The 21,024-nt window shown below is 44.8% G+C and overlaps 1 protein-coding gene across 1 annotated transcript; it reads right to left on the bottom strand.

Moving 5' to 3' along the window:
• Positions 1-502: 502 nt before the first annotated feature.
• On the bottom strand, positions 503-3,426 carry LOC127296712 (uncharacterized). Its single transcript, XM_051326912.2, has 5 exons — positions 3,242-3,426; positions 2,088-2,202; positions 1,908-1,997; positions 962-1,060; positions 503-864 (listed from the first exon to the last, which is right to left on the bottom strand). Exons 1-5 carry the CDS (start codon positions 3,307-3,309, stop codon positions 763-765), a joined length of 474 nt encoding a protein of 157 aa, XP_051182872.1. The 5' UTR covers positions 3,310-3,426; the 3' UTR covers positions 503-762.
• Positions 3,427-21,024: the final 17,598 nt, after the last annotated feature.

The following is a 21,024-nucleotide window of genomic DNA, read 5'->3' as shown; positions in this document are numbered from 1 at the left end:
GAACCAAACTCCCCTCCGCGAACCCTTTTAATAGGGGCCGTGCGGGGGATTTCTCGGGCCCCCGAACTTTCGATTCGGGCCGGCCCACTTTTTCGGACGCTGATCTGCGCCAGTTTCGGCCCAAACCCGTAAATCCGCCGGAAAAGTTCGGTTCCGGCGGGATTTACGGGCTCTATTAGAGTTGCTCTAAGATCTTCCACATCAATCAAACAAACCGAACAGTCCACAGCTGATCCAGTAAGGCTGTTCACGAAGGTCCAATAACATTGGATTATTCCATTCAAGGCTTGCCACATGAAAATTAAACTTTCCATGCAACATTACATGACTTCTGGTTCATCATTAGGGCACCAACCAGCAATCATGTGGCCTTGATGATAAGATTTGCAGGCCAAGTGCTGCAAGAGTTGGATATCCTGGATGATTGCAATGGATGCTGTGCATGTACCACTGAGCGAGCTGAAACATCACACCAAAAAACAACATATCTCAAGTGACAAGATTGGTCACAAAGTAAATAAATTGATAATCTTAAGACCTTGCAGCCTACACCAAACAAATCGGAGTACATAATAGTGATACAATCTAGTATCTCTAAACCACCACCCACACCTCAAGGGTAACCACCCACACCCTTCAAAAAGGATCTGATCATCTGTTACATATAAGGAGCGGAAAAGGAACAGGTACGGTAGCTTGTTAAATAAGACCGTCTCCTCCACAAAGCCTTAGGCCGCTACAGCAACAGCTATCTGAGATGTTCTAGTTAGTCTTGGACTTGGCGGTCTTCTTCTTGGGCTGCCTCTTGGGGATGGAGTTCTTCATGCCCAGGAAGAAGAGGAGGGCTCCAAAGAGTGCCACGTTCTACAGTTACAGGAGAGGTCAGGGGTTATTCAGCTGTTATGGAATATATCTTCATCATTCAACAGTAACTGCTAACTGGTGAATATCTCTGTCTTACCTGTGTGAATTTGATGAAGAGTTGCACGAACTCAGCCTTCTCCATGTCGTAGTTGTAGAAGTCATAGACAACAGGGGTGATGAACGCAAGGTAGAGCGCCTGGAGAGACAGAAAACATCATTAGATAGTGCAGGAGGAATTAGGGAAGCTAACCAAAACACCACATATCAGCCTAAAACTTAATGAATCTGCCACTCTGATATTACAATGACCACAAAAGCACAGCGCAAAATACACAAAAGCATACAACAAGAAACCAGGTAGAACAAGAGCCCATCATTCAGCTTATGCCATAAGAAGACACGTCATTACATAGGCACACAGGTGGCAGGCGAGTAGTACATATCTATCAGTTGGTAGTCTGTGGAATGATGGGGGGGAGAGATCATACTTCTTTCAGCATGGTACCAGAGGCCAAAACAAGATAACAGTAACCTAACCAATTTGCTAAAAACAACTATATGCAAGACCATTGGATACGGAACACCTTCAAAAACATATATAGGCTAAGGCAAAATTTTCAGATCTCATGAATACATGGAAGAGGACTATTGAACCAAAAGTTGGATGTCCAATACACAATAGTTTCTGAAGGCAAATCACACTGGCATTTAAGAAAATCTTAGTGGACACAAGCAATACACACATGTTAAAATTCGAATGAAAAATCAACCAACATTGTACAAATAATTCAGTTGTTTTGTTTCTTCTCATTTTCTCAAACACATATTGAGCAGATAATTGACAATATTTCCATACTGTGGACTAACATATTTGTACCCATACAATTCAACATTATCATGTAGTCCTGAGAATTAAAATTGATCCACAACTCTAGATATGGAAAACAATTTAATTATATGCTGTAGTAACATTGACATAGATGGAAATGCAAAAAATAGAGAAAATTAATCAGTATACAGTGTGGCGGCAGCTCGGAACATACCAGGAGATAAGCCCCAAACTGGCTGCTAACAATGAAAAGGAGACCTCCCAGACCCTTCAGACCAATGGTAGCAGCGATGACATGCTTCAACTGGATAGATTCAGAACAGAAAGAAAACAGATTAATGACTAGCAACATTAAGGCTGCATAAAAGATATCACACATAAAGAAAATTCCCACCTCAACATGGGGCACCACAACTCCCAGTTGTGCAGAAATATTTTTGGTGAAACTGTTGAACTTAGGCTTAAGAGCCTTTGCAGCTGGCCCACCATCAGTTCCAAATTCATTGAACCTGCAATCAAAGCAACTTAAAATCAGCATTCATTTAAGTATGGTATTTTCTTCAGAACTTAAGTCATCAACATACAACATGGCATTAACTACAATCATCCTTATGATCCAGTAAATACATGCTAACCTAACAGCTTTTCAATACATCGATTGTCACCTCATCTTTAGAACTAGCTACTTGACCAAAGGGTATCCAAGCTAATTAATAAAAACTCCCATATAGGCCCAGAACTTCAAAAACTCTTCCCCTTAAATCACTGAGTAGCAGTATATTAGGTGGAAACAAGAGGCGGGTTATCAGCATTAATCACAGGAAATCAGTGATGGTCTCAATCATATCAAATTACTGCTGCAACTCACTCAAATACAGCACTAACACGATATTTGCAAGTTTAACAGGAAGTCTCCATGTATTTCAGCAAGCAACAGTAAAAGTCATCAGGTATCTAACATAAGAACAGGATTGAAGATGGCACCAGTTCAATAACTGTGGCGTGCATCGATAATGCAAATTCAATGGCCAGAGTCTTCGTATTAGGCATGAAACCACACAAACAAAAGCCGATTCGACAATTGGATGGATAAGCTGATACATCCAAGATGGCTGGTCCACATTATTTACCACGCTGATAGAGCAATCACACTCAACAATAACAATACAAGTCTGGCCCACATCAGATCAGAAAGCGAGAACCAAGAAAAATACAGCATCTAAGGAAATTTTCACCCTAAACAGATAGGTCAATGACGCAATTCAGCAAACCAGGGTTAGATCAGAAGGCCCGGGAACCAAATTTCGGCCGCTTCCAATTTTTCATGGACCAGGCTGGAGCGTCTCGCCAGATCCAGGCGCTTACAGGTTCCGATACGCGACAAGTGCGCTAATAAAACGCTAGATCCAAACACTACGGCCGATACAGCGCGGGATTTAGCGAACGTCGTGTCAGATCCAACGAAACTAGCCTCGAATCGGCCGCGGCGAGCAAGGACGACGACAATGGGGGGTAATAAAGGAGGAGGAGGTGAGAGGAGGCGCGTACTCCTGGTAGGCGGATAGGAGGAAGACGGAGGCGAAGAGGACCCTCCCGATGAAGGACACGAACCCCATCTCGGCGGCGGCGGCGGCGAGGGGCGAGGCGACCGGCGGGATGTGGTGGGGAGGTGGGGAGCCGCGCTGCTACCTTGGGAGCTCTCGGAATCTGTGATGGAGACGGCCCGTGTCGGAGCCCCACTCCGTACTTATAACGCGCCACCGTTTTGGCTCTCCCGGGATTTACCCTAGAGTTCTTCGGTATTACGAACAGGGCCCTTAACTTGGTGGCTTTGAAAAACAGTTTTGTGCAAGTAATAATTTGGTTGAATTATGTTCTTTTTTTTTAGGGATGGTTGAGTTATGTTCTTGTTATTGCAAGGGTTCAAATATTGAGATTATGGTTCTTTGCGTTGAGTCCTATGCTAATAGTACTTCCTCCTTTCTTGAAAAGAAACCCAATAACCTTTTTAAAAGTCAAACAGTGTAATGTTACACCAACTATTTGAAAAAATCAACATATTTCAATATGCTTCTAATGATATTGGTTTTGTATTACACATATGTTAAAACTTTTTTTTTTTTGCAAAGTTGGTGAACCTTACATTGTTTTATGTTGACAAAAATGTATACGCTCTGTTTTCAGGAATCGATAGAGTATACAGCTGATTAAGGACTTGTCATACACTAAAACAATAATTTCAAAGGTATATTTGCTCTAAGTCTATAAAAAATGAATGAAATCAAGACAAACAACTTGCAATAATTTGTGATTCTTTATGTCATTTTGGTGATTTCCTTGAAAGTTTGGTAGTAGTCGCATTGAAGATCGGAAGTGGTCATTATATACCTGACAAGGTATCAACTTGTCAATGCCTATGGATTGTAGGCTAGGGTTTAGTTGGAAGTAGAGGGCAAGTAGATCTCGAAGGTTTCAGCCGAAAAGTACTCGACGATTATAAAAACTAGGGTTTGTAACAATGATTCGATGATCTCTTCGTCCCTCGACTCCCCCTTTATATAGGAGGTGGAGCCGAGGGATTCGTGTTGTACAAGTTACAGAGTCCGGGACGGTTTCTAACTCATCCCGCCAGATTACAAATAACACTTCCTATTACAACTCTAGCTTTCCTTAATATATCTTGGGCTCCCGAATCTTCTTATTCTTCGGGTAATGGGCCTTCAGTAAACCCCGGGTACTATCTTCGGCAGGCCCATTTGGGATGCCTATGTCAATACCTTGTTGCTCAAAACAAATTGTAGGAGGATGTCTTTGAGTTAGTCTAACCAAGGCTAGTGGACTGATTGATGATGGAGTAATTTTTTTTAATGCAAGCTTGTTATATCATTGGCCATGATTTACAACCACTTTGTTGAGTTATTTCGTCTGATGATATTAATGAAGTCACCACTAGGAAATTCTTCTTCTTTCCTATATTGTTGTCTCTCGGAAATATTTCGTCTATTATGCATTAATTATCTATTTGGTATTCATGACTTGGCACACACCATGTGCCTCACGTCCTCGAAATAGGCTTTCGCCCCGCTATATTAATATAGCAATCAAGATACAACAAGCTTGCTGGACCGCAGCACAACCAAGCCCAAACAAAAAAGAAAAAGAAAGATAAGAGAAACAAATGCCGGCTACGGCTGAGCAACGAACACGACAACAACTCGCAACCGCTGCGCCCTCCGGAACAGTACCACCACGCTCCTAGCAGTCCGAATCGCCGCATACCAAGCAACACCTTCAACAAGGAAAAACGACGACGACGCCGCTGCTGCCCGGACTAGTCCTAGGGTTTCCCCCGGTATGCGGAGGTGATGGGGGAGAGGTACACGCGACACCCTTGAGGAAGGAAAGACGGCACCCGCAGGCGTCGCCGCGTCGGTGTCGGACAAGCCGACAAGGATTTCTCCCGACCCACACCGCCACCACCCCGAACAAACCGAACTGCTCCACCTCCTCTCGTCCACCAACGTACGCCACCACGGTCTTGAAGCCATCGTCGTTGTCGCTCAAAGGTCACCAACGCGAGGCCTAGAAACAGATAAGGCGAGCGCAAGGTCGGAGATAGCAGCAGCACAACCATGCCGGAGGGAACAACCTCCACCGCCCGAACTGGCGGTAGTCGACCGGACGTAGTAGCGAGACCAAGTCAGGCCCAAACTGGCCCGTCCAAGTACTCCGCCGCCACGCTGCTACTGGCCGGATGTGTGCCGCCATCGCCAACCCCTGCCACCACACCTCCGCTGCTTCCAGGAGAACGACGTCGAGCCAGGGGCCAGAGGCCCGCCCCAGCCCAGATCGGGCCCAGATCAAGGCAGAGCGAGCGCCGCCAGCCGTCCGGCCACCCCGCCGCCCGCGCCAGCGGCGCCGCCGCGTCACCTCCTAGCCGACCTGCGGATACCACGCCGCCGGATCGACCGCCGCCATCGAGAGGCCGCCGCGCCCCCTCCGCGCGACGGGTAGTGGCGGCCCGCCGCCGCGTCACCTCCCGGCCGACCTGCGGATACCACGCCGCCGGATCGACCGCCGTCATCGAGAGGCCGCCCGCGCCCTCCGCGCGACGGGTAGTGGCGGCCCCGCCGCCGCCGGCACCGCACGGACAACGCCGGCGGCCCACGCCGACGGCGGCGCAGAGAGGCCGGGGAGGACACTGGGGAAGGGGACTAGGGTTTTCGCCCGTCGCCCGCGGGGGGGGGGGGGGCGAGCGAGCGAAGCGGGTTCCTCTTTCGTATGGTGTCGTTACCTCATGTGCCTCACGTCTATCATGCTCATTCTTGCATTCACCTTCACTGTTTGTCATTGTTGATCTAGGCGAAGCGACAAACACTTTATTGCAAGATATATGTTGACAAAACGCCACAAGTAGGTTGCATCCCTGATACGGGCATGAAGGCCGAGGTGAAGCCCAATTTCAGGACTTCTGAATACTGTTTAGAGGGCTGTAAGATGTAAATAGTAATAATAACATGACTATGCGCTTGTTGTAGTTTGTCCAGACTTGTTGAAGTTTCTAGATCTGGCGTTGTCCATGTCCGCTGAGTGCTGACTAGAGGGACTGATCCTGCTAGCTGTTAAAATAATGATAATTGTCAAAAGTGTTTGACGACGGATTAGAACGAAAGGAAAAGAGGTGATGGCGAGCTGTGAAACCATGAACACCCGCATACTACAAGTGCATGTACGGAGTACAATGCAATTTGAAGCAACGCGAGGGCTGTTCCCGCAAACACTATGGCCGAACCATGCCGCCGGGCGCAGAGCAAAGCAGTAGTACCACCGGATCTGAAAAGAAATTTCGGCCGGATGCCACCCCGGTGATGCCATGCCAGCCAGACAGCCTCGCTCGCAAATTTTGAATCCGGAAGCGCGTGGAGGCGAGGCGAGGCGAGGCGCGGCGCGGGCGTTGTGCCACCGTCGTGGGCATGGCATGGACCACCAGCGAAGCGAACCACAGCTCAGCAGCTGACACATGGGTGGGACCGCTGCAGGCCAGTGTAAATGCCCTGCTGCTTTTATAACTCCTACAGTACCAGCTGTCCTTTCCAGCTGCACCGGTAGTAGCAGCAGTTTATTTTTCAACTTTGTTGATGCAAAATTTGGAGAACATTCCCCCCCTATTGACGAACGGTACCAAGATCGCCTTTGGTGTTGATTTTTGAGACGTGCAGCTATCAGACAACTTTTACTTATCCAACGGGAGTTAGGTGGCTGGCTGGTATCCAAACGTATCTGACTAGCCTTGCTGTTATTGTGTTACTCTATTATACAAACGCGATCACGGCTACAGACTTTGACCGTATGGCAGACAAACGGTACATCCACGGAAGCCACGACAAAGTTCGGTGGAGCTTACAACACTAGAAAAAAACTTTGAATTCATCCTACTCAACTTACTCGAAGATTCTGAAGGTTGAATCTTCCACGATACTACGAATCCTGTTGATGCCCGATTGTAAAAAACAAAAAATGAGTATAAGAGAGCATTACATATTATATTATATCGAGTAAACATGCGAGCTTTGGTCCTGATTTATTTACAAGATCGCAGATAAAGTCTGGTAACTGATTCAGCCACATGCAGCTTCCACCAGATCTTGCATCTTAGCAAGGGTATCAGCCGCAACGCGCAAAAAAAAATAGCAAGGGGAGCAGGCGATGAGCCACCATGTTGCTCTCTCTTCTCGTCTGATCTAGACGATGGTCGCCTTAGGTTTCTTAGAGCATGTCTAGTAGGCCTCTTAAAACGCTGGTACCCCGTATTATTTTGTTGGGATAGAGGGTGAGGGCGAAATGGGTCTAGCAGGTCCCGTATTTGGGTCGACCCGTATCGGCAAAATACAGGACCCGTCAAACCTATCCCGCCGCCCCCTACAAATAGAGGGTGAAGGTGCGAGTGGGGGTCCAACCCCTCACTCGCAACCCTAGCCCCGCCGTGCGCCGCCGCCAGCCATAACCACTCCGGCGAGCAATTCCCACGCGCACACCACCGCATTTGCATCGCCGCTAGCCATGAGCGCACAGCGTAGGAGCAGCATTTCGTCCGCTGCCGAACGAAGCCGGCCACGGTGGAGGAGGCGTGGCGTCGCCACTGCAAATTCTCCGCCGTCGGGAGTCGGCGTGCGGCGTGCAAGTACGTCGGCTCCGAGTGGATGACGCCGACGCTCCGGGACTTCGCGGAGGGCGGCCGCTACCACAAGGTCGACCCGCCGTCGAAGCCGATGAGCGGCGGCGATTTCGAGAAGTGGCGGCGCGCGTGGGAGCAGGAGCGCACGTGGAAGACCGCATGGGAGGGGAGCTCCAGCGGCGGAGCGCCGCGAGCCGGCGACGAGGAAGAGGAGGCGGAGGAGGGGGAGGGCCCCCTCTTCTTGGAGGCGGTGGCCGCGTCCAAGAAGGAGGCCGCCGACAAGGCTCGGGCGGATGCGGAGGAGGCGGCGCAGGACATCACCGCCGTCAAGGAGCTGATGGCTCGGGAGGCCGCCGCCACCACTCCGATCATCATCCTCGACGACTAGGCGCATCCCTAGAATTGTAGAAGTCGCGATCCAGTAGGATCGCGCAATTTTGTATATCCTTATCTATGATCAATGTGAATAACTATTTAAGAATTCTCCCGGGTTTTGCATTTTTTTAAATATGTAGCAATTTTTTGATACAGGGCCATGTATTCTCTCGATACGGGGCGAGCAAATACAGGGTCTATTAGACATGCTCTTAGGATCGTCTTCGCATAGTTCGTAAGTAGCACATTGTTTCGATCTGTCAAGATCGACAGACCGAAGAGCAGAAACCACAACAGCGCGGTCAATCTCCATAATGTCTCTCGTATGCCCTAGATTGTTGGCTAGACTAGCATAAACCACAACCCGAACTCTTTACTTATTCATTTTACTGTGTGATAATCTTTGTGTTTGAAGTTATATATCTTGCTATCAAATAGTTGTTTGTCTTGCTTAGCATAAGTTGTTGGTGAACATAGGTGAACCCTAGTTATATAGGTATTGTGCTTGACAAAGTAAATGTTAGTTTTATTCCGCATTTTTCCAATCCATAATCGTAAGAGTTTTAAACCGCCTATTCACTCCCTCTAGACGACATCAGTGTCCTTTCAGCATGTCTGCTAGTTGCAGCAACTCAACGGTGCCCCTGAGCTTCCAAACATTCTTCGTGTAGCTCAACAACTGCTTCGAGCTGATGGAAATCACGAAGAGGAACACGCCGTCAGCCACGAGGCGGGCCCATGATAGGCCCCGAGCTTTACACATATTGACGATGATCGGGGCACGCTCATCTACTATACATCAAACTTCGGATAAGTAAAATCTCGCGAGACAAAGGGAATCGATATCGTATGTAAATGGTTCATTCGATCATGAAGTCATCGTTGAATATGTGGGAGTCATTATAGATATTTAGGTCCCGCTATTGGTTATTGATTGGAGAAGTGTCTCGATCATGTCTACATAGTTCACGCACCGTAGGGTGACACACTTAAGGTTCGATGTTTTTTTAAGAAGATATGAAATATGGAATGGAGTTCGAATATTGTTCAGAGTCTCCGATGGGATCCAGGACATCACGAGGAGTTCCAGAATGGTTCGGAGAATAAGTGATACGTCTCCGACGTATCGATAATTTCTTATGTTCCATGCCACATTATTGATGATATCTACATGTTTTATGCATACTTTATGTCATTATTATGCGTTTTCCGGAACTAACCTATTGACGAGATGCCGAAGGGCCAGTTGCTGTTTTCTGCTGTTTTTGGTTTCAGAAATCCTAGTAAGGAAATATTCTCGGAATCGGACGAAATCAACGCCCAGCATCTTAGGATTGTGTGAAGCTTCCAGAACACCCGAGAGCCGCCAGAGAGGGGCCACAGGGGGCCCACACATGGTGGTGGCGCGGCCAGGCTAGGGCCCGCGCCCCCCTGTTGTGTGGCGGCTCCGTACCCCCTCCGACGCCGCCTCTTCGCCTATATAAAGGTCCCTGACCTAAATCTTCGATACGAAAAAGCCACGGTACGAGAAACCATCCAGAGCCGCCGCCATCGCGAAGCCAAGATCTGGGGGACAGGAGTCTCTGTTCCGGCACGCCGCCGGGACGGGGAAGTGCCCCCGGAAGGCTTCTCCATCGACACCGCTGCCATCTCCACCGCCATCTTCATCACCGCTGCTGCTCCCATGAGGAGGGAGTAGTTCTCCATCGAGGCTCGGGGCTGTACCGGTAGCTATGTGTTTCATCTCTCTCCCATGTACTTCAATACAATAATCTCATGAGCTGCCTTACATGATTGAGATTCATATGATGATGCTTGTAATCTAGATGTCATTATGCTAGTCAAGTGGATTTTACTTATGTGATCTCCGGAGACTCCTTGTCCCACGTGTGTAAAGGTGACAGTGTGTGCACCGTGTGGGTCTCTTAGGCTATATTTCACAGAATACTTATTCACTGTTATGAATGGCATAGTGAAGTGCTTATTTATATCTCTTTATGATTGCAATGTGTTTTGTATCACAATTTATCTGCGTGCTACTCTAGTGATGTTATTAAAGTAGTTTATTCCTCCTGCACGGTGTAATGGTGACAGTGTGTGCATCGTGTAGTACTTGGCGTAGGTTATGATTGTAATCTCTTGTAGATTATGAAGTTAACTATTGCTATGATAGTATTGATGTGATCTATGCCTCCTTCATAGTGTGATGGTGACAGTGTGCATGCTATGTTAGTACTCGGTTTGGTTATGTTGATCTGTCATGCACTCTAAGGTTATTTAAACATGAATATCGAATATTGTGGAGCTTGTTAACTCCGGCATTGAGGGTTCGTGTAATCCTACACAGTTAGTGGTGTTCATCATCCAACAAGAGGGTGTAGAGTCTAGCATCTATCTATTTATTCTGTTATGTGATCAATGTTGAGAGTGTCCACTAGTGAAAGGTTGATCCCTAGGCCTTGTTCCTAAATACCTGCTATCACCGCTTGTTTCTTGTTTCTTGCATCTCGTACTTCTGCAATATCACCACCATCAACCACACGATCCTGGACAGCAAAGCACTTTTCTGGTGCCGTTGCTACTGCTCATATTTATTCATACCACCTGTATTTCACTATCTCTTCGCCGAACTAGTGCACCTATTAGGTGTGTTGGGGACACAAGAGACTTCTTGCTTTGTGGTTGCAGGGTTGCATGAGAGGGATATCTTTGACCTCTTCCTCCCTGAGTTCGATAAACCTTGGGTGATCCACTTAAGGGAAACTTGCTGCTGTTCTACAAACCTCTGCTCTTGGAGGCCCAACATTGTCTACAAGAATAGAAGCACCCGTAGACATCAAGCACTTTTCTGGCGCCGTTGCCGGGGAGGAAAGGTAAAAGGTACTCACACTCCGGATCTCGGCTACTAATCTATTTTCGTCGTTGTAAGTACTCGAAGCTATTTCCTTTAGATCCTACAATTGCATCTTTTTGTTTCTTGTTTTACACTAGTAAGGCATAATGGAAAACAACAAAAATATGAGAGATCTTTATGAACTTTATCTTGAATTAGGACATGATGTGTTTGAAGAGAGAATTAAAAAACCCATGGAAATTTATATGCATGCTAATGGGAATATTATTAATATGAATGCTTTGAACACTATTGTTGCTAATGCTATGGAAAATTCTAAGCTTGGGGAAGCTGGTTTTGATGAGCATGATCTTTTTAGTCCCCCAAGCATTGAGGAGAAAATTTTCTTTGATGATACTTTACCTCCTATTTATGATGATTATAATGATAGTAGTCTTTTGTTACCACCTGTTATGGAGGATAAATTTGATTATGATTACAATATGCCTCCTATATTTGATGATAGCTACTTTGTTGAATTTACTCCCACTACAACTAATAAAATTGATTATGCTTATGTGGGTAGTAATAATTTTATGCATGAGACTCATGATAAGAATGCTTTATGTGATAGTTATATTGTTGAGTTTGCTCATGATACTACTGAAAGTTATTATGAGAGAGGAAAATATGGTTGTAGAAATTTCCATGTTACTAAAACACCTCTCTATGTGCTGAAATTTTTGAAGCTACACTTGTTTTATCTTCCTATGCTTGTTACTTTGCTCTCCATGAACTCGTTTATTTACAAGATTCCTTTTCATAGGAAGCATGTTAGACTTAAAGGTGTTTTGAATTTTCTTCTTGATGCTCTCTTTTGCTTTAAATAATATTTTTTGCGAGTGCATCATTAAAACTGCTGAGCCCATCTTAATGGCTATAAAGAAAGAACTTCTTGGGAGATAACCCATGTGTTTATTTTACTACAGTACTTTGTTTTATATTTGTGTCTTGGAAGTTGTTACTACTGTAGCAACCTCTCCTTATCTTTATTTTATTGCATTGTTGTGCCAAGTAAAGTCTTTGATAGCAGGGTTGATACTAGATTTGGATTACTGCGCAGAAACAGATTTCTGTCTGTCACGAATCTGGGCCTAATTCTCTGTAGGTAACTCAGAAAATTATGCATATTTACGTGAGTGATCCTCAGATATGTACGCAACTTTCATTCAATTTGAGCATTTTCATTTGAGCAAGTCTGGTGGCTCTTTAAAATTCGTCTTTATGGACTATTCTGTTTTGATAGATTCTGCCTTTTATTTCGCATTGCCTCTTTTGCTATGTGGGATGGATTTCTTTGTTCCATTGAATTCCAGTAGCTTTGAGCAATGTCCAGAAGTGTTAAGAATGATTGTGTCACCTCTGAACATGTGAGTTTTTGATTGTGCACTAACCCTCTAATGAGTTTGTTTCGAGTTTGGTGTGAAGGAAGTTTTCAAGGGTCAAGAGAGGAGGATGATACAATATGATCAAGAAGAGTGAAAAGTCTAAGCTTGGGGATGCCCCGGTGGTTCATCCCTGCATATATCAAGAAGACTCAAGCGTCTAAGCTTGGGGATGCCCAAGGCATCCCCTTCTTCATCGACAAATTTATCAGGTTCCTCTCTTGAAACTATATTTTTATTCGGTCACATCTTATGTACTTTACTTGGAGCGTCTGTTTGTTTTTGTTTTTGTTTTTGTTTTTGTTTTTGTTTGAATAAATGCTTGTGTGGGAGAGAGACACACTCCGCTGGTTCATATGAACACATGTGTTCTTAGCTTTTAATTTTCATGGCGAAGATTGACACTGCTTCGTTCATTGTTATTTGGTTGGAAACGGGAAATGCTACATGTAGTAACTGGTATGATGTCTTGAATAACTTGATACTTGGCAATTGTTGTGCTCATGATTAAGCTCTTGCATCATATACTTTGCACCTATTAATGAAGAAATACATAGAGCTTGCTAAAATTTGGTTTGCATAATTGGTCTCTCTAAGGTCTAGATAATTTCTAGTAAATAGTTTGAACAGCAAGGAAGACGGTGTAGAGTCTTATATTGTTTACAATATGTCTTTTATGTGAGTTTTGCTGTACCGGTTCATCCTTGTGTTTGTTTCAAATAACCTTGCTAGCCTAAACCTTGTATCGAGAGGGAATACTTCTCATGCATCCAAAATCCTTGAGCCAACCACTATGCCATTTGTGTCCACCATACCTATCTACTACATGGTATTTCTCTGCCATTCCAAGGTAAATTGCTTGAGTGCTATCTTTAAACACTTCAAAAGTTATTACCTCTTATTTGTGTCAATGTTTTATAGCTCATGAGGAAGTATGTGGTGTTTATCTTTCAATCTTGTTGGGCAACTTTCACCAATGGACTAGTGGCTTCATCCGCTTATCCAATAATTTTGCAAAAAGAGCTGGCAATGGGGTTCCCAGCCCCAAATTAATTAACCTTAATAGACACTCCTCCATGATATATGATTGTTGGACGGCACCCGAGGATTCGGTTAGCCATGGCTTGAGAAAGCAAAGGTGGGGAGGAGTGTCATCTAAATAAAACTAAAATAAAAGGCACTCCTTCATGGTATGACATTGTTGGCAGGCACCCGAGGATTCGGTTAGCCATGGTTTGTGAAAGTAAAGGTTGGAAGGAGTGTCACCCAAAAAAAATGTTTCATGGGAGCCGCTCTTTGAAGGTTTGTCTGGCAAGGGGGTTAGAGTGCCCACTACCATTCGTTGACAACAACAAACACCTCTAAAAATTCTACTTTTATGCTCTCTTTATGTTTTCAAAACCAAAGCTCTAGCACAAATATAGCAATCCTTGCTTCCCTCTGCGAAGGGCCATTCTTCTACTTTTATGTTGAGTCAGTTTACCCATTTCTCTCTATCTTAGAAGCAAACACTTGTGTTAACTGTTCATTGATTCTTACATACTTGCTTATTGCACTTATTATATTACTTTGCATTGACAACTATCCATGAGATATACATGTTACAAGTTGAAAGCAACCGCTAAAACTTAATCTTCCTTTGTGTTGCTTCAATACCTTTACTATGAATTTATTGCTTTATGAGTTAACTCTTATGCAAGACTTATTGATGCTTGTCTTGAAAGTACTATTCATGAAAAGTCTTTGCTATATGATTCATTTGTTTACTCATGTCATTACCATTGTTTTGATCGCTGCATTCATTACATATGCTTACAATAGTATGATCAAGGTTATGATGGCATGTCACTCCAGAAATTATCTTTGTTATCGTTTACCTTTCAGGACGACGAGAAACTAAGCTTGGGGATGCTGATACGTCTCCGACGTATCGATAATTTCTTATGTTCCATGCCACATTATTGATGATATCTACATGTTTTATGCATACTTTATGTCATTATTATGTGTTTTCCAGAACTAACCTATTGACGAGATGCCGAAGGGCCAGTTGCTGTTTTCTGCTGTTTTTGGTTTCAGAAATCCTAGTAAGGAAATATTCTCGGAATCGGACGAAATCAACGCCCAGCATCTTAGGATTGCGTGAAGCTTCCAGAACACCCGAGAGCCACCAGAGAGGGGCCACAGGGGGCCCACACATGGTGGTGGCGCGGCCAGGCTAGGGCCCGCACCCCCCTGTTGTGTGGCGGCTCCGTACCCCCTCCGACGCCGCCTCTTCGCCTATATAAAGGTCCCTGACCTAAATCTTCGATACGAAAAAGCCACGGTACGAGAAACCATCCAGAGCCGCCACCATCGCGAAGCCAAGATCTGGGGGACAGGAGTCTCTGTTCCGGCACGCGCCGGACGGGGAAGTGCCCCCGGAAGGCTTCTCCATCGACACCGCTGCCATCTCCACCGCCATCTTCATCACCGCTGCTATCTCCCATGAGGAGGGAGTAGTTCTCCATCGAGGCTAAGGGCTGTACCGGTAGCTATGTGGTTAATCTCTCTCATATGTACTTCAATACAATAATCTCATGAGCTGCCTTACATGATTGAGATTCATATGATGATGCTTGTAATCTAGATGTCATTATGCTAGTCAAGTGGATTTTACTTATGTGATCTCCGGAGACTCCTTGTCCCACGTGTGTAAAGGTGACAGTGTGTGCACCGTGTGGGTCTCTTAGGCTATATTTCACAGAATACTTATTCACTGTTATGAATGGCATAGTGAAGTGCTTATTTATATCTCTTTATGATTGCAATGTGTTTTGTATCACAATTTATCTGCGTGCTACTCTAGTGATGTTATTAAAGTAGTTTATTCCTCCTGCACGGTGTAATGGTGACAGTGTGTGCATCGTGTAGTACTTGGCGTAGGTTATGATTGTAATCTCTTGTAGATTATGAAGTTAACTATTGCTATGATAGTATTGATGTGATCTATGCCTCCTTCATAGTGTGATGGTGACAGTGTGCATGCTATGTTAGTACTCGGTTTGGTTATGTTGATCTGTCATGCACTCTAAGGTTATTTAAACATGAATATCAAATATTGTGGAGCTTGTTAACTCCGGCATTGAGGGTTCGTGTAATCCTACACGGTTAGTGGTGTTCATCATCCAACAAGAGGGTGTAGAGTCTAGCATCTATCTATTTATTCTGTTATGTGATCAATATTGAGAGTGTCCACTAGTGAAAGTATGATCCCTAAGCCTTGTTCCTAAATACTGCTATCACTGCTTGTTTACTGTTTTACTGCATCTGTACTTCCTGCAATATCACCACCATCAACCACACGCCAGTCCTGGACAACAAAGCACTTTTCTGGTGCCGTTGCTACTGCTCATATTTATTCATACCACCTGTATTTCACTATCTCTTCACCGAACTAGTGCACCTATTAGGTGTGTTGGGGACACAAGAGACTTCTTGCTTTGTGGTTGCAGGGTTGAATGAGAGGGATATCTTTGACCTCTTCCTCCCTGAGTTCGATAAACCATGGGTAATCCACTTAAGGGAAACTTGCTGCTGTTCTACGAACCTCTGCTCTTGGAGGCCCAACACTGTCTACAAGAATAGAAGCACCCGTAGACATCAATAAGATTCATATATGGGAAGTCACATTCCAAGTTTGGGAGTGGTCCGGTGAATTTATGGAAGGTTGTAGAAGTTTCTAGCATCATCCGAAATAAATCACTATGGAACCCTAGCCAACCCACCAAGTGGGAAGGTGGAGTCCATGGTGGACTCCACCAAGGTGGCCGGCCACACCACAAGGAAGGGGAGGAATCCCACCTTGTCTAGGTTTCCCAATTTTGGTAAGTTTTGGAGTTGGACTCCAATATGGTTTTGGGGTAAACCCTAGGGATTTCCACCTATTTAAAGGGTAGGAGATGGGAGGGGCTGGTCACCACTTGGCCGCACCACCAAGGGGCTTCCAGGCCGGCGCCCCAAGCCCCCTCTCTCCCAAACCCTAGCTACTCCCTCCTCCTATTTCTCCCGCGGTGCTTACGATGAAGCCCTGACGGAGATCTCCACACCACCACTGTTACCACGCCGTCATGCTGGCGGGATTCCGAGGAGGATCTACTACATCCGCTGCCCGCTGGAATGGGAAGGAGGACGTCTTCATCGACACCGTACGTGTGACCGAGTGCGGAGGTGCTATACGATTGTGGCACCGTCAAGATCTTCTACGCGCTTTTGAAAGCGGCAAGTGATCGACTACATCCACCACGAGATTTATCTCTTTAACGCTTAGCGATCTTCGAGGGTATGTTGATCTTCACCTCGTTGCTACCATCTAGTATATTAGATCTTGGCTTGTTATTTGTTCTTGCGGTAGTAAATTTTTTGTTTTCTATGCTACGAATCCCTACAATAATTACTCTGGTGAGAGAATGGAAACTGGGCCATCTGCAGGGGATTCAACATGGGGAGGGCGTGGCTATAAGGAAATGAACGATTCTTAATTCGTATCGCTTGCAAAGGAAGGGGCGAGAACAGGGGTTATGGGCGGGATGAGGGTGGGGATGGATCAATGGAACACGGGTGATTGTGTGGAGGGAGCGAACAATGCCTCGAATCTGCTGCATAGTCGATATGGATGGATTTGGGGATCGACATTCGATATCATGGAGTCTGCCTCTCAACTCCGTGGGAAAGGAATTTGGGGTAGCTAGTGATTCGTGCTCTGGAGTGTATCTCCAGGATCTCAAAGTTTGGGGGTTCGATTGATCTAGGTGTCGGACTGCAGTTTCACTCACTAATTGTAATTATAAATTTATGAGTTAATAATAAAGGAGAACCACTAGCAAAGGGCGTCCTTGGCGAATCCCTATTGGTTCAGTGCGATCCTATGCTGGCACCGAACTACAAGTATGTTGAAATCAAAGTGAAACCTCAAGTACACCAAAGTACAAGTGCTCTGGAACCCAAAGTACATCGGGTAGACAATTCGCTTGGGCTAACCGACGAGAGAATCAGACATTTGAATAAATATTGCATTCTTGCTAGCGTTGAATGTGAATAGAAGTTTTCTCTAGTTTAAGTAAGGGCACTAATACGGACTGGATCTGATCACACACCCTTATCAATCGATTTCAGACAACATGCGCATCTAGGAAATAAAAATTTGTTTTCCTTTTAATTATCTTGGTTTCCAAAAGAATTTTTTATGAGATGGTGAAATCAGAATGGGAGGTTGTGACTCGGAGAAAGTCACCCTTGGAGATTTGGCAAAACTAGATTAGACACATGAGAAGATTTTTAAGAGGATGGACTAAGAATCTAAGCAATAATTACAAACAAGAAAAAGAAAAACTTTTATCTATCATCGATGAATTTGAGCTTAAGGCTGAGGGCGGACATCTAAAGGTAGAGGAACAGGAGTCTTTAAGGAACGCAAATGAGAAAATTACAAAATTAAGGAGAGATGAAGAAACAAAATGGGCTCAGAGAGAAAAAGTCAAACATGTTCAAGGAGGAAATAACGCAAAATATTGTCATTTGATTGCAACTGGGCAACATAGAAAGATGAAAATATTTTAACTTGAACCAGAGGAATGAAGGAACCATAGTGGGTCAAGATAATCTAAAAGTTTATATTACAAAATACTACAATACTTTGTTTGGTGATCTAGCACCATTGCATTTTACTCTAGATGAAGAGATAAATAATGATTTACCACAATTATCCACCGCTGAGAATGATATCCACACAACCACTTTTACTAGAGAAGAAGGTTCGTCAGGCCATTTTTAGGTCGAATTAAATAAGGTGCCGAGACCGGATGGATTTTTCGTTGAATTCTATCAATTTTCTGGGATGTTATTAAGGGAGATTTATTGGTACTATTTTATCAAATTCATAATGGTAATTTGCAGTTGTTTAAACTAAACTTCGAGGTCATTACTCATTTACCCAAAAAAATGCGCTACAAATACAATAATATAGACGTATATGTCTTCTAAATGTGAGTTTCAAGATTTTCACAAATGTGGCAGCAAATCAAATTTTCCGAGATTGTTGAAAAGGTGGTTAGACCCACACAATCATCTTTTATGCCTAGTAGACAGATTCTTGAAGGTGTAGTGGTGTTACATAAAATGATTCATGAACTACATAAGAAAAAAGGATGGTATCCTTTTTTAAATTGATTTTGAGAAGGCTTATGAAAAAGTCAAATGGTCTTTACTGTAGGGATTCGTAGCATAGAAAACAAAAAATTTCCTACCGCGAGAACGCAATCCAAGCCAAGATGCAATCTAGAAGACGGTAGCAACGAGGGGATGAACGAGACTAACTGATGTCTACGCCCCCTCCTTTTCCTGTAGACAGTGTTGGGCCTCCAAGAGCAGAGGTTTGTAGAACAGCAGCAAGTTTTCCCTTAAGTGGATCACCCAAGGTTTATCGAACTCAGGGAGGAAGAGGTCAAAGATATCCCTCTCATGCAACCCTGTAACCACAAAGCAAGAAGTCTCTTGTGTCCCCAACACACCTAATAGGTGCACTAGTTCGGCGAAGAGATAGTGAAATACAGGTGGTATGAATAAGTATGGCGCCAGAAAAGTGCTTGCTGGCGTGTAGTTGATGGTGGTAATATTGCGGACAGTAGAAACACAGTAAAATAGTAAACAAGCAGCGATAGCAGTATTTAGGAACAAGGCCTAGGGATCATACTTTCACTAGTGGACACTCTCAACTTTGATCACATAACAGAATAAATAGATAAATGCTATACTCTACACTCTCTTGTTGGATGATGAACACCATTGCGTAGGATTACACGAACCCTCAATGCCGGAGTTAACAAGCTCCACAATATTTGATGTTCATATTTAAATAACCTTAGAGTGCTGATACGTCTCCGACGTATCGATAATTTCTTGTGTTCCATGCCACATTATTGATGATATCTACATGTTTTATGCACACTTTATGTCATATTCATGCATTTTCTGGAACTAACCTATTAACAAGATGCCGAAGTGCCGATTCTTTGTTTTCTGCTGTTTTTGGTTTCAGAAATCCTAGTAACGAAATATTCTCGGAATTGGACGAAATCAACGCCCAGGGTCCTATTTTGCCATGAAGCTTCCAGAAGACCGAAGAGGAGACGAAGTGGGGCCACGAGGAGGCCAAACCCTAGGGCGGCGCGGCCTGGCCCTTGGCCGCGCCGACCTGTGGTGTGGGGCCCTCGTGTGGCCCCCTGACCTGCCCTTCCGCCTACTTAAAACCTCCGTCGCGAAACCCCCAGTACCGAGAGCCACGATACGGAAAACCTTCCAGAGACGCCGCCGCCGCCAATCCCATCTCGGGGGATTCAGGAGATCGCCTCCGGCACCCTGCCGGAGAGGGGATTCATCTCCCGGAGGACTCTACGCCGCCATGGTCGCCTCCGGAGTGATGAGTGAGTAGTCTACCCCTGGACTATGGGTCCATAGCAGTAGCTAGATGGTTGTCTTCTCCCCATTGTGCTTAATTGTCGGGTCTTGTGAGCTGCCTAACATGATCAAGATCATCTATCTGTAATTCTATATGTTGCGTTTGTTGGGATCCGATGAATAGAGAATACTATGTTATGTTGATTATCAGTTCATGTCTATGTGTTGTTTATGATCTTGCATGCTCTCCGTTATTAGTAGATGCTCTGGCCAAGTTGATGCTAGTAACTCCAAGAGGGAGTATTTATGCTCGATAGTGGGTTCATGTCTCCGTGAATCTGGAGGAGTGACAAGAACCTCTAAGATTATGGATGTGCTGTTGCCACTAGGGATAAAACATTGGTGCTATGTTCGAGGATGTAGTTACTGATTACATTACGCGCAATACTTAATGCAATTGTCTGTTGTTAGCAACTTAATACTGGAGGGGGTTCGGATGATAACCTGAAGGTGGACTTTTTAGGCATAGATGCATGCTGGATAGCGGTCTATGTACTTTGTCGTAATGCCCAATTAAATCTCACAATACTCATCATAATATGTATGTGCATGGTCATGCCCTCTTTATTTGTCAATTGCCCAACTGTAATTTGTTCACCCAACATGCTGTTTATCTTATGGGAGAGACACCTCTAGTGAACTGTGGACCCCGGTCCAATTCTCTATACTGAAATACAATCTACTGCAATACTTGTTTTCTTGTTTTCTCGCAAACAATCATCTTCCACACAATACGGTTAATCCTTTGTTACAGCAAGCCGGTGAGATTGACAACCTCACTGCTCGTTGGGGCAAAGTACTTTGGTTGTGTTGTGCAGGTTCCACGTTGGCGCCGGAATCTCTGGTGTTGCGCCGCACTACATCCCGCCGCCATCAACCTTCAACGTGCTTCTTGACTCCTACTGGTTCGATTAAACCTTGGTTTCTTACTGAGGGAAACTTGCCGCTGTGCGCATCACACCTTCCTCTTGGGGTTCCCAACGGACGTGTCAACTGCACGCATCAAGCA

This window comes from Lolium perenne, chromosome 4 (assembly GCF_019359855.2).
Source record: "Lolium perenne isolate Kyuss_39 chromosome 4, Kyuss_2.0, whole genome shotgun sequence".
Classification (NCBI taxonomy): Eukaryota; Viridiplantae; Streptophyta; class Magnoliopsida; order Poales; family Poaceae; genus Lolium; species Lolium perenne.
The sequence above is the reverse complement of the archived record's forward strand: the minus strand, read 5'-3'. Positions and strand labels throughout refer to the sequence as shown.